At 42.0% G+C, this 24,594-nt stretch overlaps 4 protein-coding genes across 6 annotated transcripts; 3 read left to right on the top strand and 1 right to left on the bottom strand.

The window, feature by feature from the left end:
- The first annotated feature begins 728 nt into the window (after positions 1–728).
- Positions 729–5,328, top strand: LOC103987743 (kinesin-like protein KIN-8A). Its single transcript, XM_009406131.3, has 7 exons — positions 729–1,810; positions 2,263–2,536; positions 3,210–3,260; positions 3,357–3,449; positions 3,534–3,896; positions 4,020–4,700; positions 4,948–5,328. Exons 1-7 carry the CDS (start codon positions 1,002–1,004, stop codon positions 4,978–4,980), a joined length of 2,304 nt encoding a protein of 767 aa, XP_009404406.2. The 5' UTR covers positions 729–1,001; the 3' UTR covers positions 4,981–5,328.
- Positions 5,329–5,835: 507 nt separating this feature from the next.
- Positions 5,836–6,781, bottom strand: LOC135583498 (major pollen allergen Ole e 10-like). Of its 2 annotated transcripts, XM_065190089.1 has the most exons (4): positions 6,631–6,781; positions 6,505–6,533; positions 6,145–6,379; positions 5,836–6,075 (listed from the first exon to the last, which is right to left on the bottom strand). In XM_065190089.1, the coding sequence occupies exons 1-4, from the start codon at positions 6,689–6,691 to the stop codon at positions 6,050–6,052; spliced, it is 351 nt and encodes a 116-aa protein (XP_065046161.1). In that variant the 5' UTR covers positions 6,692–6,781; the 3' UTR covers positions 5,836–6,049. The 2 variants fall into 2 exon arrangements, with proteins under 2 accessions (XP_065046161.1, XP_065046160.1); XM_065190088.1 differs by having other exon boundaries at positions 5,836–6,379.
- A 543-nt stretch (positions 6,782–7,324) lies between these two features.
- Positions 7,325–10,255, top strand: LOC103987742 (peptide methionine sulfoxide reductase B1, chloroplastic). 2 transcript variants are annotated; one of them, XM_065187207.1, is made up of 5 exons: positions 7,325–7,559; positions 9,417–9,522; positions 9,657–9,722; positions 9,819–10,016; positions 10,095–10,255. In XM_065187207.1, exons 1-5 carry the CDS (start codon positions 7,364–7,366, stop codon positions 10,120–10,122), a joined length of 594 nt encoding a protein of 197 aa, XP_065043279.1. In that variant the 5' UTR covers positions 7,325–7,363; the 3' UTR covers positions 10,123–10,255. The 2 variants fall into 2 exon arrangements, with proteins under 2 accessions (XP_065043279.1, XP_009404405.2); XM_009406130.3 differs by having other exon boundaries at positions 7,328–7,559; positions 9,411–9,522.
- A 1,498-nt stretch (positions 10,256–11,753) lies between these two features.
- Positions 11,754–14,223, top strand: LOC103987741 (probable WRKY transcription factor 31). The gene is made up of 6 exons (XM_009406128.3): positions 11,754–12,226; positions 12,307–12,405; positions 12,504–12,668; positions 12,755–13,078; positions 13,167–13,280; positions 13,370–14,223. Exons 1-6 carry the CDS (start codon positions 11,900–11,902, stop codon positions 14,012–14,014), a joined length of 1,674 nt encoding a protein of 557 aa, XP_009404403.2. The 5' UTR covers positions 11,754–11,899; the 3' UTR covers positions 14,015–14,223.
- Positions 14,224–24,594: the final 10,371 nt, after the last annotated feature.

The following is a 24,594-nucleotide window of genomic DNA, read 5'->3' as shown; positions in this document are numbered from 1 at the left end:
GGGCATAGTGTAGAAGCCACGGCGTCTGTTCTTTCATGCATGCGAAAGCCGGCGATGGTGTTTGTGCAGAGTAGTCGGTCGCACGCTCCGCTGCTCACCTCTGTTGCGTCGTCCGTTCGACATTGATAAGTTATGGACGGTCCCATAGGTCACTGAGAAACCACCATTCATGGCACGGCGGGCCTCGGATGTTCCCTTGTGTGTCTCGCATCTCAGTTGTTTATCTTGTCCTCGTGGAGTGTCGAGTAGAAAACGTTGCCAAATGTGTGGATATGTGAAGCTTGATCCGATTAATAATATCAACCGGATAGAGTGATTTTAATAGGGATATATGTGTTAGAAATATAAATTAAAATTAGCTTAAGCTTTCATATATAATAATATTGATAAAAAAACAATAAATCACGGGAAATGATACCCATCAAACCTATAATTTCAACCTTCCACAGCATGACTCGAGGCAAGTTGGGCTACCAACGCTGTTGGTCCAATTTGGGTGGGCTGCTGGAGCAGGGCACAGATGAAATTTCGGCGAATCTTCTGCCTCTTGCTGCCACGTAGGAAAATGCCAAGCGGATGCCATTACTAATAATCCAAATCACTACTCGATGATTGCACGCATCTACAGATCTTTAAAGGCGAGCCAATTATTTTTTTCGAATTGTTCGACCGTTGCACTTCCCGACCGTTGCAGCACATCTCCAGAGATTTCAAACACCGCATCGGCCGACTCTTCTCAGCCGTCCATTCCATCCCCGAACAACGCCCCGGATCTTCCCTTCCTCCTTCCCTCCCTCCCAGCTCCTGCTGCTTCCATCCCTAATCTCCCTTTCTTTCTCGATCAAGATCCCGATCCCCCAAACAAATCTCCAATCGAAGGATTCGTTCGCAGAATCTTTTTGGCAGGGGGGGAGAAGTGGAAGGAATCCTCGGTTTGATGCGCCAATAGCGTCATCGATATCATCGTCTTCTTGTTCTTGGGAGTTTGATTCTGGCAGACCATGCCGGTCTCCACACGGTCGCAGATCTCGATCGGCCGCAACGAGCCGGCCTCGGCGGATCATGATCGAGAAGGGCAGCGGGCGAGGGCGCGGCTTCTGCGTGACCCGCACCACGGCCTCCGGGAGAAGATGAGGGCCCTCACCCTCTTGTACGAGCAGCACCGGAGTCAACTGGCCTCCAGAACGGGCTCCGCGGACCCCCGCGTCTTCGGCACCCACCACCCTAGCGTCGAGCTGGCCGACTCTAGCCGCCGCCGGAGGCAGCAAGAACAAGAAAAGCAGGGTGAAGAAGACGAGCGGGATCCGATCCAGAAGGAGAACGCGAATCGCGGCTTGTTTCCGATGGCTGACGCCACCAAGGAGAACCAAGAAGTCTGGGACCAGAATCGGATCGCGGTGAACTCCGCCGCCTGCCCCAAGAAGGCGGTGGCCATGGCTCCCGGAGTCGGAAGGGCTGCGACGACGGGGAAGCTCTCGCTGCGAGAGTTGATCAGCGATGGTGCGCAGTCGGATGGCTGGGTGGGGAGAAGCAAGGTTGGTGGGGATCAAGTGGGGGCTGTAGCAGCTGAGAACCGAGAGGCCCCTGGCAGCCGAATCCTCGTGTTCGTGCGGCTGAGGCCGATGGCGAAGAAGGAGAAAGACGCCGGGTCGCGCTGCTGCGTGAAGATCGTGAACAGGAAAGACGTCTACCTGACGGAGTTCGCGTCCGAGACGGATTACCTCCGGCTGAAGAGGGTCCGAGGGCGGCATTTCTGCTTCGACTCCTCCTTTCCGGATTCCACGCCGCAGCAAGAAGTCTACGCCACCACGTAAGGCATCACTACTTGATTACTGTTTCTTTGCATATAATTCAAACACAATTCCTCCCATTTAAACTGTTTGTTCTTTAGCAAGACCATGGCAACTTCCATAAAGATCTCTTCATATCCATAATATTACTATTCTTGTAATCTTCAAGCTGAATCGATGCTAGTTTTTCTCTATTTAGATCTTGTCAATGACCAGATTTCTTCGTTTTCTTCCTCATACAATCGATGTGTATCATCCGTGATTTCCCCTGTAATTTCATGCTTCTTGATCACTGTCCACTGCCATGCGGAAATGTCAGTTATACTCTGTCGAAAAGAATCTACTGAACCCTTTAGTATCGATTGCATGCTCTCGTTTGTCATAATGTATCGACAAGGGAGCCTTCTTATCTCTATTCCCAAGTATGCATCATGAGAAAAGCTTTTTGCAACGCTTGTGTCTGTTTATGCAGCACAGCAGATCTTGTGGAAGGTGTTCTACAAGGGAGGAATGGTTCAGTATTCTGCTATGGTGCAACAGGAGCTGGCAAAACATACACAATGTTAGGGACAGTGGAGAACCCGGGTGTCATGGTTCTGGCTATCAAGGATCTCTTCTCTAAGATTAGGCAGAGGAGCTATGATGGGGATCACTCGGTCCAACTTTCTTACCTTGAGGTCTACAATGAGACTGTCAGAGACTTGTTATCCCCTGGCAGACCCCTTGTCCTAAGGGAAGATAAACAGGTTAGTCAGCTTCTACTTCTCCCAAACATAAATTGCTTATAAATTTTGACACCGGACTTCTTGAAGGTTATCTGTACATTGTAGGTCAATTGAGTTATATATACATTCCATGTGCCTTGCAAGTTTCCTAGGAGCATTATTTCTTATAAACGCCTATTCTATTGCTAGCATTTGCAAATCGTTTCGTGTATCGAAATGTAGATGTATGGTTGTTAATAGCATTTACAAGCTGCACTTACAAATGTAGTTTAGCTTATTTTACCTGTATGTTGATTTATGAACAAAGATGAGAGTAGATACAACTCATAGCAAATTATGTTGATGATTTATGATTATATTGACTATAATACTCCATTCTTTGATAGTGAAATCTAACTCAGTGTCTACTCTTACCATTATATTACTTCAATGATATTGTCGTAACGAAACAAATAATTATTTTGGCTCATTCTAAATCGTAATCTTTCTTCTTGCACTTCTACTCTCTACTTCTTCCCCTCAGACTCCTCGATCACCTTCTGTACCTCAGTGACACGGTTACTGTATAATCATACAATGCTTAAGTGAAATGAAGTAAGGCATGAGTTAGCAGCTTAGATTCACTTAAACAAAATTTGATTCTTCTGCAGCGAAAATATAGTATTTAAAAGTTTTTTGCTCCCGTACTATTCAGGGAATTGTAGCTGCTGGTCTCACACAGTATAGAGCTTACACAACGGATGAGGTAATCCTAGTCTTCACTAGTATAACTTGTTCTGGTTGTGAATTCTTGAAGCACTGGATATGATAATGCTTCTTTTGTTGTTATCTTCTCCTGTAGGTCATGACATTGCTTCAGCAAGGCAATCAAAACAGAACCACCGAGCCAACAAGAGCCAATGAGACATCTTCCCGGTCTCATGCAATACTTCAGGTAGTTTAGTTTTTGATTCCCAGCTCTCTGTGCATTTAGGTACTAAATGTTGATCATGTGAAGCTATCTTTCATTCATATGTAGGTGGTGGCAGAATACAAATGCAATGATTCAGGTACCATTGTGAGACGCATCGGGAAACTTTCGCTTATTGATCTAGCTGGATCAGAGAGAGCTCTGGCAACTGATCAACGAACGCAGAGATCGATCGAAGGTGCCAACATCAACCGCTCCCTCCTTGCTTTGAGCAGTTGCATCAATGCTCTTGTGGAGGGAAAGAAGCACATCCCTTTCCGCAACTCCAAGCTGACCCAACTTCTCAAGGATTCCTTGGGAGGACAATGCAACACTGTCATGATTGCCAATATAAGCCCTAGTAATCTCTCTTTTGGTGAGACGCAGAACACACTCCACTGGGCTGATCGTGCCAAGGAGATAAGAACAAAGGTTTGGCTCTTCAGCTTCTTTGGCAAGAAATCAAGGAACCTAAAACACATATGAGCTTTTGAATTTTCTGAGTTGTCTTGTATAAACCAAAAAACATATTGATGATTGTAGTGTACTCTTCAGGGATGTGCGGCAAATGAGGAATCATCAATTCAGGTGCCAGATTCTGAAGTAGATCAAGCTAAACTAATATTGGAGCTACAAAAGGAGAACAGTGAGTTGAGGCAGCAATTGGTTCGCCACCAGCAAAAGATGCTGACCATCCAAGCTCAATCGTTGGCTGCCTCGCCCGTACCATCCATTGCACCACCCTCCGTACTCTCCACGCCATGTTCGACCCAAAGAAAAGTCAAACGCTCCATTTTATCTGCCAACTGCTTCAGCACGCCAGAGTCCAAGAACAGAGCGAACGATGATACAGTAGTCCAGGGACTAAAGAAGACTGTGAAGGCCTTGAAGGACGAGATAGAGAAGCTAAAGAAGGAGCATGTGCTCCAGCTGAAGCAGAAAGATGACTTCATTCGTGACTTGATAACGAAGTACGGCTTGAAACCATCGGAAGGACAAAGGGAGAAGAGAGTCGGCACGAGATCATCTCTCCGCAGGGGAGAGAAATCTGCAGCGGAAACGGGGGAATTGAAGAGCCCAAACCATCGTTTTACTTCCCCTGTGCCGACTGCCAAGAAACGCAGCTTTTGGGACATCACCACCGGTAATAGCCCTTCGGTCGTCGCTCTCAATGGAAGGAAGACCAGAAGCCATGTGGCTGCTGAAGCTCATGCAACTCCCTCAATGCTGCTTCAGGTACAAATTTCCAAGTGATCGGTGGAAGCATCTCATGTACAAAGACAATTCAGCTGTGTGGTGCATTTGATCTCCCATATTCACGTGTAGTGGTTTGGAGCTCTCAGTGTATATGGGAGATCAAATTTGTGCTAGTACAACTGATCCTTGGAGGCTTTAGCCCATCCTGTTTGTCCTAATTTCTTCTGCATGCTAGAGTTCCCATGTCACTCGTTCTGATTTGTGTTCATATCTTAATTCCTTTCAGCCGGGCTTCGCTCGACATCATTTGAAGAATTGATCCAACAAAGAGAGCCAATACGCATGCCGAGAAGGTACAACACTATCTTAAGAACATAACCAGTTTCTTGGGGACAAAGTTCGTATGACCCAAATCAAATTTGTTATTTGTTGTTCTTTTTCGCCAGCTGTGTAGTTACTTGGATTCTTCAGATGGCTCTTAGGAATTTGTTCCAACATTTATTTATCTTCTTACAAAGAAGATTGTGAGGGTTGTCGGAAATAGGATTGTCTTTCTTCGACTGTTATTCTATATGTTCTCTCATCAACCCTTTGTTCAACAGTGGTTTAGTTACATGACTCATTTACAAAAAGTTTGTCAGATACATAAGAGTGGTAGAAAAAGTCCAACTCATGCAGACACATCATTCCTTTCTCATCCCAAGTTAATTTCAACATTTTCAACTTGATTCATTCAGAAATTATTGTGATCCGTGCCATTTGAGGTGAAATTGATAAATTATGTCAGGAATAAGCATTGAAAATATCAATTAGAGTGAATTATAACATGTCAATTAGTTTCATATCGAAAATTGACAGATATTAAGATTATAAGAACTTGACGAATGTATTATTATTAACTTCAAATTAAATATTCTGAACTATTAATTTCAGCCACGAACAATAGTCCATTTCTAGTTCTTACTAATTGGAGAATATTCTTCAAACATATGAATGTATAAAAAGCATGCTTCGATGCTTCATATGGCAACAAAGCCTCGTCATGCTACATATTTCCATTCCTAAAGGTGAAACTTTTCTTTTGATTTTTTTTGGAGAAGAATTGGAACCCAAGTTGTGAAAGTGAAGTCCAAATATATTATTCTACTTGAGATATATATTTAGTTGAATTGGCAGCTCTGTCAAACATTCTTTGCCAGTGCATTTAGATCAACTTTTAGCACACGCCCAGAATCGAAGCAATGGAAGATTCAAAGAGATGTGCAGAGTGTGCTACATATATCTGTCATCAAAACAAGGTTTAGCAACAAGTTCTCCTCGAGTTCACTACAAACACGCGATGTTGAAAGCCATTCGTCAAGAGATGCAGTCGTCGTCGTCTTGGGGCTTCAGGCATAAGCACAGCTACCATAACCTGCACAAGTGCTTCGTGAGCGGTAGATGGGAGCAGACATGATCACATCCTCATCAACCTTGGTCTTACTTGGATCGGTGGTGACGACGAGTGCGGAGTTGTTGAAGAAGCAGTTCCATGGGTTCCGTCCTCTGGACTGGTAGTACAGATTCATGGCAATGGAAGCATGGGACATGAGGTTATCTGGGTAGAAGCATGGGAAGCCCCTCTGCAGCACGCTGCAGTCCACCTGAGAGCAGACGTAGTTGATGTTTTCGAGCAGCGTTGCGTCGTCCGACGAAGGTTTCGCCACACACCAAGTTTTCTGCAACGAAGTAACCATGTCTGCTACGATTTCCATGTTTCGTATTTGTAAACGATTCAGATTGAATACTACAATAAGAGCTCAGATTGGAGAACGTCGAACGGACACAGTTCTTTCTAGCTTACCTGTCCCTGCACCAACTGCACTCTTTCCCCTGCGATTACAAGGATAAAAGCAGAAATCACCAGCTGAACTTTCCACAAACGCATTTACGATGCCAAAAGAAAGAAGAGCCAAACTCCAAGGCCAACCTGAGGTGAAGTAGATCAGAAGCAGCGTTAGCGAGAGGAATGTTTCAGCTCCTCTTGCCATGTCACTTCTTCCCTATTTGCCAGCAGCAGCCGTAGTCGCAGGAGAAGGAGATCAAAATGGTCGTGTTCAGTGTGGAAGGGGGAGCGACTGGCCGAGCGACGGGCTTTAGATACAGGCAGAGATGACAGTGGTAAGTAACAAGAGCAGGACCTTTGCGTACATCAAAGCATTTACCCGCAGACGGACCATTTGTGTGTTTTGGCAAAACCGATGGGACCCAGTGCAAGCCACATATGGGAAGGCCTTTTAGAATGGTGTGCCACTTTCCCTATTGGGCGCTCCAGACAAAACCCACATAGAAGGTGTTCCACCTACGGCGCTACTTACGTCCCGAGTCGTGAAAAGCAACTGAGCGCTGTTTCTGGCCTGACTGACGACTTAAGTCGCGATCGTGGACCCGCCTTGTAAATTGGGCCGTGGGCCGTGAGATGTGGGCTTCTAAGTTGTGAGGCGTATCTCTTTTAGCGGAACTGAAGACATGGGAACCCGAGTCAAGCCACACGTTTGGAACCCCTCGTGTGTGATCCTTGTGGACGCACGTACTCTGCTTTCGTCGAACGATGTAATGAGCTACGCGGCGATATCTCCGCCACTCAAGCCGTGGAAATATATGTCTCTAACTCTCGCTCCGGTTCGATCTTGCCTTGATCGCAGGAGTTTCTGTTGGGCGCGATGGCCGCACGTGCGGCGCTGCGTTCTGTGCCAGGTTCGACCAACCTTTATCCCACTGCCGCCCCCAAGCCTTTTTCCCAATTCCCCGCTATCCTCCGCATCTCCCGAGCCGTCAAGTTCGGCAGCCACCGGAGGCGCTCGTCCGCCCCCGCTATGGGCTCCTCCTCCTCCTCCCAGAGACCGGACCAAGTCCAAGGTCAGCGGTACCCTGCTCTCTGCCCCTGTTTATTCTCTCCCGTGTACCACACTTCGTAATTCTTTCACGCTTATATCCATTCGGAATCTTTTGCTTGCTTGTGTGGATGATCAATCGTAGAACCGCTTAAGCTTCTTGATGTAGGGCGACAATTGAAACTTATCGCGCTAGAAAGGTACCGACACGCCCCGTCTGGGAAACCCTCGGTAGAGGTACCGATGTATAACTAGGCCGATTTCTGGGGTCAACAACACAAGTGCATGCCAATTGCCATGCCATGGATTGTGCTGTGCCAGAAATGGTATCAGTACGCCCCTATTCCAGACAAAATGGCAATACTTGCTAGGATATGATCCATATTCTTTGAGATGTTATTGAACTAGGATTATACATCAAGTAGTTTGATTCTGTTTGTACATTGAGAAATTACAATGATTTTAGTAAAGAACTCTTCAGCATGTGACTTCTGAAAAGAAATTTAACCAAACTTTTCAGTTCAATTTTTTATGAGGTTGATTGCGTGTTGAATGTATGCCTACGCAAGATTTGAATGAAACATAAAGTTGCTCGTCCCGGTTAGGTACTTGGATTTTGTCACAAGAAAATAAGATGTTCATGGTCTGATGCAATTACCTAATACTAGGCTTCTTTGGAGCAAGAAGTGAGCATCGTTAATTATTTTGGTTATGAAAGGATTGGTTTGATGATGACTCAGGAAAGTGACAAATTGGTCCGTAGAAGAAAGTGAGTATGTACTCTACATCACATCCTCCTCCTCCTGCCAAATTGCCTTGTTACCAGAGGCATGGATATGGAAAAAATGTTTTTTAAGTTTTGAAGGACCCTGATGAACTCAAAATCGATCAGACAAAACGTATGACATATCTAAACTTTATTATGTTCAGTGTTATTTAAGTTTGCTAGGCTGCCAGAATATTCTTTGATTTGTGATTCTACTTGTGATTAGTTGTACAATGGATCACTTTGTGCAAAAGAAATGTTTACAGAAGGCACACGCTTGAGATCTTCCACTGTTTCAAAAACTTCCTGTCATGCCTGAGCAACTGTTTCAATACCTTAATATAGAGAGTACCAACCTGAGAAATTAAGATATTCATGTTTGGATCTCTCACCTTTTCGTTGTCCATGTAAATTTTATAGCATTACCTTCCTAACAAAGTAGAGAGAGTTAAATGCAAGTAGAATATGTTGTCAAAGAAAAAAGGGTACTAATACTTCCCTGACAGACAAGGTATGTTGCCATGGAAAACTATGTGCCTCCCATATAAGCGGCATGGCAGGACCCAATTGCATGTGGCATGACATCAACTAGTTGGCCTGCCTTTGGATATCTGAGTTTTTATGTCATGCATGAGAAGGTACGGTTTCATATGAAGCCCAACTAAATGAGTATGGCAGTAGTGCAATGGAATCATTTCAAAGCACCGTTTAACATGCTTGCTCCTCCAGCCTAAGGTTAGATCAGATTGTGCCTGTGACTTTGATGTTCAAGCTGGCATGAATGACCATGATATTATGTCTTTCAATTCTGTTGGTATGTCGGTCTGGCTTGATTTGCCTCGTATTCAGGTAATATTATCCTGAGATCACACAGGCATTCAGCATTTATGAATTGCCTAACCTTTTGGACTAGAGTAGAGAAGGGCTGTAGTTTAACATAGGAAAATAGATATGCGATTCTTTAGAGTCATCTCTGAACAAGGTGTAGAAGGATAATATTGGTGACAGGTATTTCCTTGACTTGCATGCTCATGCTATATAAATCTCATCACCTTTTTTGTTCCTAGAAGTTGAGGCTTTCTATATTTCTCCACTGAATATTATTTTCAGAGCCAGCTAATGTCAATCCTGCCTCATTGAGTGATGAGGAGTGGAAAAAGCAACTCACCAAGGAACAATATTACATAACTCGTCAAAAGGGTACCGAGAGGGCCTTCACTGGGTAAATCTTTTATTTTCTATTGCCTTTATTTTCTGGTTTTTTTTTTCTTTTCATTTTTCTGACGGGCTGACAACCTTAAATTGTCTTGTAGTAATTTTTTTACGGTGATCTTACTTGGTATGCTTGACAAACAGGGAATACTGGAACACCAAAACCCCTGGAACCTACCACTGTATATGTTGTGATACACCTTTGTTTGAGTATGTATCGTATACGCTTATGATTTTGCTTTAATAACCGTGAAATGGCATCAATCGCTTGCATTGTTTATTGATTTTGGCCTGTCTGTTTTCCAGATCAAACACCAAATTTGACAGTGGCACAGGTTGGCCATCCTACTATGAACCAATTGGCAACAACGTGAAATCCAAGCTGGACATGTCAATCATCTTCATGCCTAGGAATGAGGTTCTTTGTGCTGCCTGCGATGCCCATCTTGGTCATGTTTTTGATGATGGGCCACCACCAACAGGAAAACGATACTGTATCAACAGGTACGATGACTTCTTCCATCTCTCAGTTGCAAGCAGATTGAGCTCATCTTAATGTAAAACATTGTTTGTAATCTGCAGCGCATCCCTAAAGCTGAAGCCGAAGTAGCAAACTCTGGTCTGCGCATGCATGTGTACTGTGAAATATGTAGACCTTCTCCAGAGTCTATGACAAAATCTATCGTACATCTGTAATTTTACTGGTATAATTAAATAATTGGAAACACTCCATTGATGCCGAATGCCTCGGATTGATTGTTCTTGTTTGAATTCCTGTCTGTTGTCTGGTGGTGTAATCTATGATAAGTTCTTTAATTAGATTCGCATGCCAATTCTACTCTCTGCAGACCGTTGGATGATGTCATGTCCACTTCAGCCGTGGACCCCAGGTGCCAGGTTCGTCCACATTTGCGTACGAGCCGGGCGGAGTTCTCCGCAGAGTCCGCGTACGAAAGACCGATGCCACCTTCATCGCACATCTGGATTGAAATCTATAGCGGCCGTATGTTAGACTTGCGTACCATAACATGCTATGTTGACTTTTTCTGTGGCGGAACGGCGAGGTTTGAAGGATATTGTTTCGGTAACGTTGACCATCGTGTTATTTTAGTGTGGCACAGAAACGGCTCTGGCTTGGTTGACCACTTGATGACCAGATCCACCGATGGAGGAGCAGAATTCAAAGGAGAGAGGCTTCATTAACATTTTCCATTTCTGTACTCGGATTACAATATTATTCTTGAGAGAAGGACGACTGAGCTGGGATAGAAGAAGATAAAATACCGATCCAAGATGATCTGGGACAGTTGACATTTGGCACCTTGGATCAAGAGGTAGCGAGCGGATCCGGTCTCGGTTGACTTTTCAGCCTCAGATTGGCGTTCGCTAGTTAATTTCATGCACGACCGACCATGCAATCAGCTGACAACCGGAAGAAATCGTGGCCTCTGGTGTCCGTCCCAGTCAACGAAACAACGGAGGTCGTCGTTGTTGCCGGCGGGAATTCAGAGGAAATGAGCTACTTGCGTTGGCTTTCCAAAAGACACAGATTGCTTCAGATCAACGGAAGACTATGCTGCCGCAGATTCAACAAAACCACCATCAAAGTATGTCAAAAATTTTGTAAGTATTAGTTTAAGTTATTATGATCATGATGAATATATATCTAATTTAATTCAAAATTTTAAATTATCAGATTACCAATCAAATCTAATAATGTATTTTTTTGTCATTTTGAACAATATAAGATTATTTTTCCGGAATATCTCTTCATCTCATGATCAATGAATATTCTCAATAGAACAGCTACTGCTCCTTGTAATAACACACAGTTCGAGATGCCGACGACGACGTTACGTCCGAAGGAATAGGTCCTTTCTGTTCACGTATAGAGCCAGCCCTATGTGGCCGCGTATAAGTGGGTCAAACATGGGGGTGCCCCGCCCTTTCCCATTAGCTCAACGACGAAGATGGAGTCGTCGTGTCTCGGCCGGGACGGGAACTCGGAATCCTCTCGTCGAGCATGCTTTGAATTAAGCCGGCCAACCTTCTTCGTGAAGGGGTTTCCGTGTTTCCTGCCTTGGCGAGACGGCCAACGGAGCGGTGATAAACCGAGTCAAAGGAGTTGACCTGTTCTGTAAATATATCTCGCTCCTCTCTCTCTCTTCTCTGTCACGTCGAAGACGCCGGGCCAACCGGAGGCATTGAAGCGGTCACATCGTTGGTCGAAAGCCTCTCGGAATTCCCTCCCCCTTCCACTGACGCATCGTCTGATGTCACTGTTACTCCCCCTCTCTATTTATGAACCTTGCCGTCTCGCCAAATAAAGGCTTCACACTTCTTATCTCTCCTCTTCCATCTTTGGTCAATCCAATCGCGTTTATTTGATGACACACGGTGGCACATCGGGTCCTCTTTCTCTCGCTTCCTCTTTGGGCAGCCGTGGTGGCGTACTCAAGCGCCAACAGCCTATGGACTCCGGCGGCCACCACTCGATCAGCACCGCCATCGAGTTTCCGATCAGCCTAAACCCCCTCATAGATGCTCCGATGGTGGTGGAAGCGAAAGATGAGGTGAGCAACGATCGGGTCGTGGCGAATGAGATGGATTTCTTCTCGGGTGAGAAGAAAGATATGACGAGCCTAGTCGAACCGGATCTGGATCTCAAGGTGCCAAGTCTCACTAGGATTAAGAAGGAAGATCTCACAATTCAGGTTAGTAATTACCGTCCCCACAACTCTGTATAGAGAAGTCTGGGATGGCACAAATTGTTAATTCTTGTTTGCATATTTAGACTGGATTGCACCTGCACACTGGCAACACGGGCAGCGATCAATCGACGGTGGATGATGGATTGTCTCGGAATGAAGATGATGAGGAAGGGAAGAACGAGGTTCGAAGTTCTACCAAACTGCAGGAGAATTTTATTCGTTTTTTTTTCTTTTATTTTTTGAGTGGATTATATTGGATTTCTGGACTCTTTCGATTCAGCTGGCAGCCATGCAAGCGGAGCTGGCACGCATGAACGAGGAGAACCAGAAGCTGAGGGGAATTCTGAGCCAAGTGACCACCAACTTCAACGCACTTCAGATGCATCTGGCCACACTGATGCAACAGAGGAGCCACCAGAACCATGAAACCCCGCAAGAACATGAGGTAAGATTGGTCATATCTGTATACACAGCAAAACCCATATCCAATTCATTAGAGGAACCGAGCTAATGAGTCGAGTTATCGTTCAGGCCATGGATGTAAAGACGGATGCCAAGAATGACGGCCATGGCGGAGTGCTTGTCCCGAAGCAGTTCATGGATCTGGGTCCAGCAGTCAACGATGTAGAGCCGTCGAACTCGTCGACCGCTAGCCCTGATCGCTCCGCGTCGCCACCGGCTAACGTTGAAGTAGGATCGATGGGTTACGACCTACACAAGAACGATGGTAGAAGCACCAGCGATCAAACCTGGAACCCCAACAAAGCCCTCAAATTGAACCCCACAAACCAAGCTCAAGAAGCCACCATGAGGAAAGCCCGTGTTTCTGTTCGAGCTCGATCGGAGGCGCCCATGGTAAGTACTCCATAACCATTACGTCGATCTGCACCTACACACAACAGCGTTCATCGATCAGCTGAGTAATGCTCCAACTGTCTCGTAGATTACCGACGGATGTCAATGGAGGAAGTATGGGCAAAAGATGGCGAAGGGAAACCCATGCCCCAGAGCTTACTACAGATGCACAATGGCAAGCGCTTGCCCCGTCCGCAAACAAGTATATGCCCATCTCTTTGTACTGTAGTAGTTGTTCGTTTGTGGATCGCACGCACGTAAGTCTAATTGATTCACGGCATGCTCGATTAGGTTCAAAGGTGTGCCGATGATCGGTCGATCCTGATAACCACTTACGAAGGCACTCACAACCATCCGCTCCCACCGGCCGCGATGGCCATGGCGTCGACCACCTCAGCTGCAGCGTCGATGCTCCTCTCGGGTTCGATGTGGAGCACCGACGGACTGATGAACTCAAACTTCCTAGCACGAACTTCTCTGCCTTGCTCATCGAGCGTGGCGACCGTATCGGCGTCGGCTCCGTTTCCGACCGTCACGTTGGATCTCACCAAAAACCCAAACCCTTTGCAGTACCAAAGGCCACCTACAGGCCCGTTCAGTGTTCCCTTCCCCGGCGTTTCTCCAGCATTCGGCGCTCCGCCTCAGCCTCCGTCCCTGCCGCAGCTCTTTGGCCAGACACTACTCCAAACGTCACCGGAGATGGCCGCCACCCAGTTCCCACACCAAAAGACCCACTTGGTGATGCCGTCACCCTCAGCAGCTGAAACGGTGAAAGCGGCGACCGCTGCCATAACAACCGACCCAAACTTCACGGCCGCGCTGGCCGCCGCCATCAAGTCCATCATCGGCGGTAATCATCAGTGTTTCAACAACAACAATGGTAGCAGCAATAACGTCAACAACAGCAACATTACTCCTCACAAATCCTGCAGCTAGCGATGATCAACAGAGGGAACTGTTCTTGCGGCTGCATGAGGTTGAATACAATGTATTGTGAAAGGGATGATATTATTGATTGAGATAATATGTATTTATAAAGATTTTGAAGGATTTTTTTTTTAATTATGCATTCAAATCATGCACTTGTGTGATTGATTCATTGAATGAGGATTAAAACATATAAGTAATACAAATTTATTATTTTATATTTGTCTTTATCATGATATTCTATCATGCTCTTATAATATTGAGTTTCTATTAATATGTTAGGAATGAGAGATTTTGTGAGGAAGTATATTTGTTGATTAATAATATGGATATGAGAAATATATAGTTGATATATGATAATTAGATCTTTAACAAAGTAAAAGTTAATGGTAATATATTTCATACGAGAGTGGGATATTATGTTAGAGTATAGGTAAGTAACAACAATATTATCATAGTATATTATATATAGGGATGTGATGCTAAGTTTCTGTAACAAATTGGTGACTCAATTGAGTTCAACAACAGTGGTAATGACACAGTATTCAACTTCTGTGATGGATTTTGTGATTATATTTTATTTCTTAGAACTCTAACTAATTAGATTTGCTTCAAAAAAAGATAATGTAGGCTGACATAGATGTTCAATCATTAGTGTTGCCTGCTCAATCCGCAGGCATGGGGTTAAATTAATGAGTGTTTATGAAGAAAAAGTTTAGAGAGTTTCTTTTAGATATCGTATGATACGTTTTAGTGCAAACCAATTGGCACCAAATGCATGAATTATGATAATTTATTGATTATAAATGAAATATCTGAACTTGTGAGATAAATACTATAAAGAATTAAATACTTGTCGATACTGTATGAGATCTTTAGTACAGTCGTCATCATATAATTGAAGTGATTCAGTAGTAGAGGGTGGGTGACAACTTTCTTAGCATTCTAAATATTCATTTTGATAATAGATCTCGAATATACTTCTTTTGATATAGAAAAGCCTAGAAGATATAAACATTGCTTTCACTCCCAAATAGGTTCCTAGGTCTTTGATTCTTTAATGGAGAATCAATTTACCAATTACTTAAAGAATTACTTAATCTCTATAGAATTATTACCTATGATAATAATATATTTTACATATACTAATAGATATATAATATATCCATTTTATTGCCATAGGAAGAGGTGTCATATTCGGAGTTGATGAAGTCGGCTAACATGAAAAATAAGTTAACTTTGATATACTAGGCTCTTGAAGCTTAGCAAAATTCATAAATAACTTTTCATAGTTTACAAACATGGTTTAGATATTAAAGGTGGATAAAGCCAGGGGGATTATACAAAAACATCTTCAGCTAAGATCCCATATAAAAAATATTATTAATATTTAGTTAGCATACAAACCACCGTTGAGTGATAGCCAAACTCATAATGAGTCAAAATATCATCAATTTAACAACTAAACTAAAGGTTTTTGTAAAATTAATAACTGGTCATTACTGAAATCCTTTGGCCACTAGACATATTTTGTATCTGACAATGTACTCATTTAGGTTCTATTTAATTTGAAAGAATTAATTATATCCGATGATATTTTGTATGAGGTGAGATGGTACAAGGGTCAATATGGCGTTATGAAGTAAGGTATCATATTTCTCACACATGACTTTGTGCTAATGTGAAGATTTTTTGTGTTAAGTGATGGTTGTGGGTTTGATAGGGTTAGGTTGAGAGTTTGTGGTAGTTTGAAGATAAATGATTTAACGTAATTTGAAGATGTCATTTTTGGAGCATGTTTCTATGTGATATCTAAGGCTCGATAGTATTATTGGATTGTGTTGAAGATATAAGAATTAGTTAAGAGTTAAAGACATGTATATGATCAAGCTAATGCACTTCGGTGTCACTTGATCAAGGAGAGGACAAAGACATTTTTTTGTGATTGTAACATTCCTGATTAGTCCCACATCGAAAGTGGGCAAGACTAAGATTGGCTTATAAGGGTCTGATGAGTGTACTACTATCAATTTCAACTTAAGCATTTTGGTCAGTGGTTTAGACCAAACGAAGTTGATAGGCCAGTTAGCCCCTCGGGTCTTGACATTTGGTATCAGAGCCGACCTAACATTTGGGCATAGTGAGGGGGCTCGAGTAAGAAAGGGCTACCCGTAGACGGAGTCAGGGGGTGATTGTAACATCCGGGGTGATTGTAACATCCCTGATTAGTCCCACATCGAAAGTGGGCAAGATTACTACTATCAACTTCAGCTTAAGCATTTTGGTCTGATGATGTAATACAAAGATATTTTAAGTTTGAGGATCATAATATCAAAAAGTATTATATTCAATAGAGTATCTAATGAAAATAAAAAGCCGACCTAACATTTGGGCATAGTGAGGGGGCTCGAGTAAGAAAGGGCTACCCGTAGACGGAGTCAGGGGGTGATTGTAACATCCCTGATTAGTCCCACATCGAAAGTGGGCAAGATTACTACTATCAACTTCAGCTTAAGCATTTTGGTCTGATGATGTAATACAAAGATATTTTAAGTTTGAGGATCATAATATCAAAAAGTATTATATTCAATAGAGTATCTAATGAAAATAAAAAGCATAGATTTTGATGTTAACTTGTATAAAGCGTAGAGGCGTAGCTAGAGATAATACAAACAATCAAATACTTTAAGTTTTTAAAATTTTATAAAATAACTTTTCAAATGGTAATTAGTATTGTAGAATTGAGATAAGCATGCAATTAAGAAGGTAGACCATAGTTTAAAAGGCTAAAATATTAATAGTATGAAGGCTTAGTGTAGGAGAGTGAAACTAATTTCAACTATATGACAGTGCTTTCGTTTGATAGAGTTAACTAGTTGAGGTATGTGCGATGATAACTAGATGTTGTATATTATTTGATAAGAGATAAATTGTTAGAGTTTAGTATTTACCTCCTCCAATAAAGTAAATTATTTTAATGATAAACTATAAGAAGTTCTCAATCACCTTTCTAAAATGAATAAGGACTATGGTGACTTAAGATTTGTGTTTAAGAGGATATAGCTATATATATTTAGTGAAGTAATCTATGAAAATAACATAAAATATGAAATTATCAAAGAAAGTAGTTGGTGTAGGAGTTTAGACATTTGTATAAATAATTTTAATTGGTTTAAAATAGGATATGAAAGATGTTCCAAGAGTAGTCTGTAATTATTCAAGAAAGTAGTTGGGGGTAGGGTCTTAAACATCAGTATAAATAATTTCAATTGGTTTGAAATATGGTATGAAAGATATTTTAAAAGGTAGTATGCGGCTTTTATTACTAAGGTAAGCATCATAATGAATTGTAATTTTAATGATAAATTAGCTGTTTTTGAATGGAGAATTATATAAGGCGATAAGGCCACACATTCATTAATTAAAGTAGCAACTAAAGAAGAATGATTAATTGGATGATTTATGAAGTTAACGGTCATTCATAAATATTATCTTTATTCTAATCTTGGATAAAGCATGCCCCCGTGTTTAAATCCTTTACAAGAAACAAATCAGAAAAGAACTCAATAGAAGTATTATTTTATTTATAAAATTAAGAGATAAAAATAATTTTTTTTTAATATAAGTACATAAAATATTATTGAGTGTAAAAGTGTTTGTGTGTGAATTAAGTATTATGGAACCAATGTGAGTGACAAAAATTCTATTATCATCACCAAGATGTCTTCATTACCACCATAATTAATGTAGATGAATAAATTCTGTAAATCAGACGTGATATAATAAGAAAAAATATATTTAATAATCTAATTATTTAGATGAGTAGTTAGAGCAGTTATGATGTTTGCTGGAGACTAATTAGGTATAGTAATGACTTCATCTCTCAAGGGATGACTTATTAAAGTTAAACTATTTATAATAACATTTAGATTTTACATATAATCCATTATAATACTTTCCTCTTATGTCATTTTTATCAAAATAGATAAAACACTTGGTGTGCAAGTGCGAAAGTGATTAATGAGGGTAGTTTGTAAGTTGGATGATGCTTCTACTATGGTGTCATATGAAGAGATTAGTGCTATTGAGCTAGTGATTGATGCTTAAATGGCTTGAAAGATAAGATAATATTGTCGTAACTATAACTTGTGATTGAGATTTATCATTAGGATGAGTTCTCCTAACATTTGGATCTTTTCTAGTGGATAATTAAGAGAGCTATCGATGTAGCCTAATATATTATATCCAAAGTGAAGATTGTTAATTTGTGTATGCCAAGATGTATAATTACTACCTTTGTTGAGATTGAAGAGGATTAGAGTTATTTTATTGACGATATAAGTTTTGTAGATTGAGATGAACTATTGTTTCCTTAGGAAATAATATAATTGGAGTGTAAGGAAGACATGTTGAGAAGATGATATGATCTAATAAAGAAAATTTGATATCAACTTATAATTTAATTTGGATGCATCGATAATGGATATCTGATCTGTTGAAGGAGATCAAATTTAAAAAATGCATAGGAGAGTATCTAATCTCACAGAAGAGATCAAATTTGTAAAACTACCAATAATGGAGTTTTGAGGAGCCGTCCTTCTCAAATCTCCATTGATCACAAGTTGTTGATGAGCATCGTTGGTGGCTGCGATCGTTGGAGGTGGATTAGTCGACGGAGTTACTGACCAAGAAGTGGTGAGATCAACCACTAAAGAGTCTGCATATAGTAGGCCACTATGGTCTAGAAACTAGAGCATGGAGGCGATGTTCTCGTCCAATGATCTGATCTAGGGTGTGAAGAAGAGGGTGATATTTTCCTTCCCCTCCTAAGTCATTCATTTGATTATGAATGTTGATGGCGCAATTGAGAGGATGGTGGAAGGCAGTGGATTATCACTGAGAGATCGACCATGGATCTTGGATGCTAATGAGTTTGGTGGTCGATGAGAAAGGGAGAAAATGCCAATGAAGATGCTAGGTAGTAAGCACTAGTGGAGTAGAGGGAATGCTTGTCGAGCAAAACTAAATAGCAATGGAGAATCATAAAAAAAAGTAGGTCGATCATTAGAGGAGGTTGATTGTATTAGCAAAGTAGAATAGATCTACCGTAGAGCAGATTGCACTAGGAGATCGATAGAGAGGAGTCGTATGTCTTCATCTTTGGTGCAACTCTAGACTTTAAAAGTTGGAAACAAGAACTATAAAACAACAATAGGAAGGGCGAGGAAGAAAGAGCCCAAGCAAGAGGGCTTTGATACCATAAATAATTTTAAAAAATTATTATAAAAAATATAAAAAAAGAATTTAAATAATTTTTCTCGATCATATATTCAAATCATATACTTAAATCTGTGATTGATTCTTAAATTATATACCCTCTTTTTTTTTTTTTGCTAGTCTATTACATGATTCATTTGTTTAAATGAAAGAGAGAATTGCATCAATTTTATTTTCCTCATTGATGCTCGGAATTTTCTCTTTCTCACGCTCGGTTGGCAATTTGATTCCCAAAAGGAAGGCGTGGAATGTTACGCGAATTCTTCTGATCTGGTCCTCGCCGCGTGGGGCTCTCGTCGGTGTTCTACGCGTCGTCATTGGAGGGTCAAGAATTGCGTCCATGCACGTGAAAAACCCGGCGGCACAAGAAGTAGAAAGACAGGCGGTGTCAATCAAAGTTAAGGTTGAGAAGATCTTATGCTACCGATCGTCTCTGTTTTGTAGTAACAAGTATGCATCAGAGATTTCAGGAAACAGCGGAGAATGTATCACATGTTTCGAGTACTACCCGAAGAAGCACTGCTCATCTTCTACAGCTCAAGAAATTCTGTAAACCACACAGCAATTAAAGTAAATCCTTGAGGGTGGTCACAGCCGGTGTTGGTTTGATCTGCAGAATAACCAGCAAATGTATGAGAGTTGGATGATCTGATCGTCCACTCATGGTGATCGGTCAAGCTTAAGGAGTTATCGCTCACCTCAAAAAGAGTGCCATGGCTGGAGTTGCTGCAGATGGGACGCCCGCCCTCGTCGTAGAGAATGAGACCACTGAACTGCGGCAGCTCACATCTCTCCCCCATCAGTATCCTCCTCTTCCACAGTGGCAACACTGGCGTGCCCCTTTCCTCTGCTTCTGGCTCCACCTGGCTGTCCTCTGATTCCACCACATCCTCCCCTTCCCCCCCATGCAGCGACATTACCAGAGCCTTCTTGAGAGCTTTCCAAGTCGACAGAAGCACCTCCCCGGTTTGCTTATCACTACGGTTTCTCTTCTTTCTCACGGCCGCCGTCGCGCACAAGCCGATGACGGCTACGGCGGCTACGAGGAGCAAGAGCAGGGTTTCTAACGCCAGCGCCAGCGGCGCCCGCCGTCGACTGGGATCACCGAGAGCGGCCATGAGAGCTTTCAAGCCCCTCGAATCCTCTGACCAAACTCTTCGAACTGGGTGCTGCAGTCCTGCAGTGTTAGAGAATCAACAGGGGGCGCTCCCTTTTGCTAAGAATGAACTGGCATTCCATCATTTGTGGGATTCCCGTGACGAGTGCGGCGCGCCAATCGGTGAAGTTGGTGATCTGCGTACAGAAGTTACAGTATTGAATGCCTCTCTAGTTTCCGAACACTTCACTTGGGAACTCCAATCCCTCGCTTTAGCCTGCATGCATTACACTCAATACTGCTAGTCTCATTATCAGGTGATTGATATAGCTTGACTAGTGAAACGTTACAACCATACTCACGCTCATATTCTTCGTATTTGATAACAGCTTCCAGTATTAAACCATGACATTTAATATAATGATACAAAATTTCACTACATAAAACTTTTCAGGCATATTCTCAAAGAGATTCACAGTGTTAGTGCATTGGGCTCTTAGAAACTTGCATTTCACTGACACCACCTAATCAAAAGCTACCTTCGGAGAGACTTTGTTAAGCATGCCCAAATGCAAATTTTGTGAGGTTTTAAGCATATCCTGAATCAAGTGAACTCGAACTTTCCAACACCATGCTAAAATAGATGCGAAGTAAGACCTTGATTGACTTTGAATCAGCATGCTGATCAAATAGTCAAAATCTATTTTAATATTAGTAATTACCATCAAAAAATTTGTTCCTCTTATATTTAGCTACTACATTTAGATGTAGTCATGTTCCTTCTACCAAAGGAACTCTTGTTTATTTGAACTACTTGTTTAACTTGTCTTGGCCTATTTATTAAGAGATCCGGGAATCATTTGACATGTCACTATCACGAGACACCCAATAAGAAAGGATAAGATATTTTTTTTTTTGTTATTTATGATGAGAAAGATAATCACACACTTCCTTCTCATCATTAATGACGAGATAGACAACTATAAATTTTCTTCTTGTCATTTATGAGGAGAAAGATAATCATAAATTTCCTTTATACTCTTTACGACTATGTATTCAAGTTCACTTTTAACACAAATAAAGGAAAAAACTTATCTTGACTACTCGCGTCCATACATATCTCAAATTACTAACTTGAGTGTCCGGGTCATGAAACCTCGTACAATCTCGGTCTTCGCATAGATGGCACCTCGAGACCACGATGTTTACACCTTGGAGACAATTCAAACAATCCTAAGCATATGGGTCTAGATCATATCGGATTGACCAAAACGTTAATGATATTTTCTCCTAACATTTTGGCTTTAGAAGAAAGGTTTGATATCATATAAATGTCAACTCGTCAATCCTTTAAACAAATGCTCTAACAATAAGGTCGTACCTCTAACCCAAAGCACTTTTACTTAGGAGGGGCAACTATCATCCTTTCCACATATGGATGCGTCCACTTTGATGTAGACATCGGTGAGGTACTAGCGCTTGTTCAATGACCCAACCCCTCACCCCTAAGGACGAACTTGAGCCACATGCTCGTCCTTACTGAAATGTTCCTAAACCTCACCCATCAAGCGTAGATGCTTACAAGCATATTGCAGTCTATTGTCCGACTCTTGCCTCAGCTAGCCCAATAAGCAATATCATCATCTTAGCCACAATATACACCTCAACCACCACTTGCGTCGAGACTTGTTAGAATCCTCCTGACTGACATGATATCAACATCTCATGATTGCCCAAGGTGTGCAAAACTACCAGCACAAGGAGCACCTCGCTCTCTAATGGTAGAGTTCAACACATCATTGCACCACCACTCTGCTCCGCCCAAATTCAAAACTCAATCGGTGGATTAAATAAATGGTTCCTTAAGGCTCCAACTAAGACAAATGGACCAATGCCTAGATAAGATACGATGGGAGTTCCAATAGTCTAAGAGGGAGAATCTGATTGATCCCACCTCGGGTCGATCCCCATTCACCTAGAATATCTAAGAGAAACCAATCTCGGCCAACTTCCACCTCTCATCATAGGAAGCCTTTAATGGTAGTACCGACCCGGTTGAACACATTACAGCCTTATACACCCAGATGTTTCTCTGTGACACCTTGGATGCTCTAAAATGTTGCATGTTCCTAGTAATGTTGAGAGGCTTGGCACAAGAGTGGTACACTTATATGAAGTCACTCTTGGTCGGCCCCTTTGCTTAGCTTGCAAAAGAGTTCAAACTTTACTTCCTCATGAATGTATGTCTGATGCCATCGACGATAATGTTGCTCGAAGCCAAGTAAGGGGAGGAAGAGACACTCTTCGATTTCATCGCTCAATTCACCAACGAAATCTGAAGTATGCAAAAAGCTCATCTACTACTCATGATTCAAGCCTTTCATGATGGGGCTCAAGCCCTCTCTTTTTTTCTAATCATTAGTGGAGAGGTAGCTAAAGATTATACTCGATGTCCACCAAAGGGCCAACCAATACACAACCATCAAGGTGATGGTATTAAGTAACCGCGAGATGTGTAAGAGGCTATGGTAAGTGCAACCACTGTTAGTTCCAACCCCAATGTCACCTCAACAAAGAAAACAAGATCGACCTAAGTAGTCTCGTCTATGACTCGAGTTGATCCCCATTAACATGATAAGAACTAAGGTCTTCTTAGAGACAAGGAAAAAAGGGTTCTTGAAGGACCCTCAACCGATGAAGATACCATTGGAAAGGATGGATAAATCCAAGTACTATCACTTTCTACCTTGACTATGACCACGATACGGAAGACTGTTATGATTTAAATAAACAAATCGAGGAGCTCATTCATTATGGTTCTTCCGGAGACCTCGGAAACCTTTGCCCCGACCTAAGGGCTTAGTAGAGAGGTAAATCAATATCATCATTGGGAGATCTATCTCAGGAGGGGACAACACCTTGGGTCACAAAACATATGCCTAAGCCACCATCGAGAAGCACCCGAGGTCAGAAGACCATTCGGAAATAACCTTCAAGGATGAGACAATGGAATACCTCGACCCAAACTATGCTGATGCCTTAGTGGTCTCCGTAAGAATGATTAACACCAGAGTAAGGACAGTCATGATCGACACAAGTAGCTCCACCGACATCCTCTACTTGACACTTTTCAAAAACTTAGGCTCTTGGCTAATGATCTCATCCTATAGCTTCTTCACTGATGGGGTTCATGAGTGACTTCATCACCCCTCTTGAGACCATAAGCCTGCACATCACATTCGGTAATGAACCCTGCTTCAAAATGTTGATGACCAAGTTTATGGTGGTTGAAATCCCCTCGGCATACAACACAATTATATGCTGACCCATACTTAATAGGCTGAGGGCTATGGTGTCAACCTATCATATGATGATGAAGTTCCCAATAAAAACTAGCGTCGAGGAGCTGAGTACTTCGAAGGAGTCTTATTAGTGTTATCTAACGGTAGTCTCCTTACAAAGAAGGCTCAGCCCAAGACACCGTTGTTGGACCCCCGAGATTTCACTAGGCCCTTATCACATCCCAAGCCAATAGGGTCATTAGTTGAAGAACCTCTAGACAAAGCCCATCTTGATAAGGTCATCAAGGTCAAGGCGACACTCCCAAAGGAGAAGCGAGTGTAGTTACCCGATTTTCTTAGGGAAAATGTCGAGATGTTCAAATGGTCATCGAGAGACATGCCAAGAATAGACTATGACATGAACCAACACCATCGAAATATCTTCCCCGAGGTTCGAACTGTGAAATAAAAGCCTCGTTAGTTTACTCTCGAATGCAAGCAAGCGATTAGCGATGAGGTGGATAAGCTACTAAGAGCACAGTTTATTGTGGAAGTGTAGTACTCCCAATGGTTTGCTGACGTTGTATTGGTTAAAAAATCTAATAAAAATTAGAGAATCTGTATTGATTAAACAAATTGCTATAAAGTATGTTCGAAGGATAATTACCTTCTTCCCCGAATCGATCAATTGGTTGATGTTACCTAAGGCCATGAGCTCCTCACATTTATGGATACATTTTTAAGATATAACTAAATAAGGATGACACCTCATGTTCAAGAACATACCTCTTTTATCACAAACCAAGACAGATACTATTATAGAATCATGCTGTTTGAATTGAAAAATGTGAGGGCAATATGCCAAAGGATGGTGGATAAAATGTTTATGTATTAAACCAGAGAAACGTCAAGGTGTATGTGAAAGACATGATAGT

The sequence above is a fragment of the Musa acuminata genome, chromosome BXJ1-6 (assembly GCF_036884655.1).
Source record: "Musa acuminata AAA Group cultivar baxijiao chromosome BXJ1-6, Cavendish_Baxijiao_AAA, whole genome shotgun sequence".
In the NCBI taxonomy this organism is placed as follows: domain Eukaryota; kingdom Viridiplantae; phylum Streptophyta; class Magnoliopsida; order Zingiberales; family Musaceae; genus Musa; species Musa acuminata.
The sequence above is the reverse complement of the archived record's forward strand: the minus strand, read 5'-3'. Positions and strand labels throughout refer to the sequence as shown.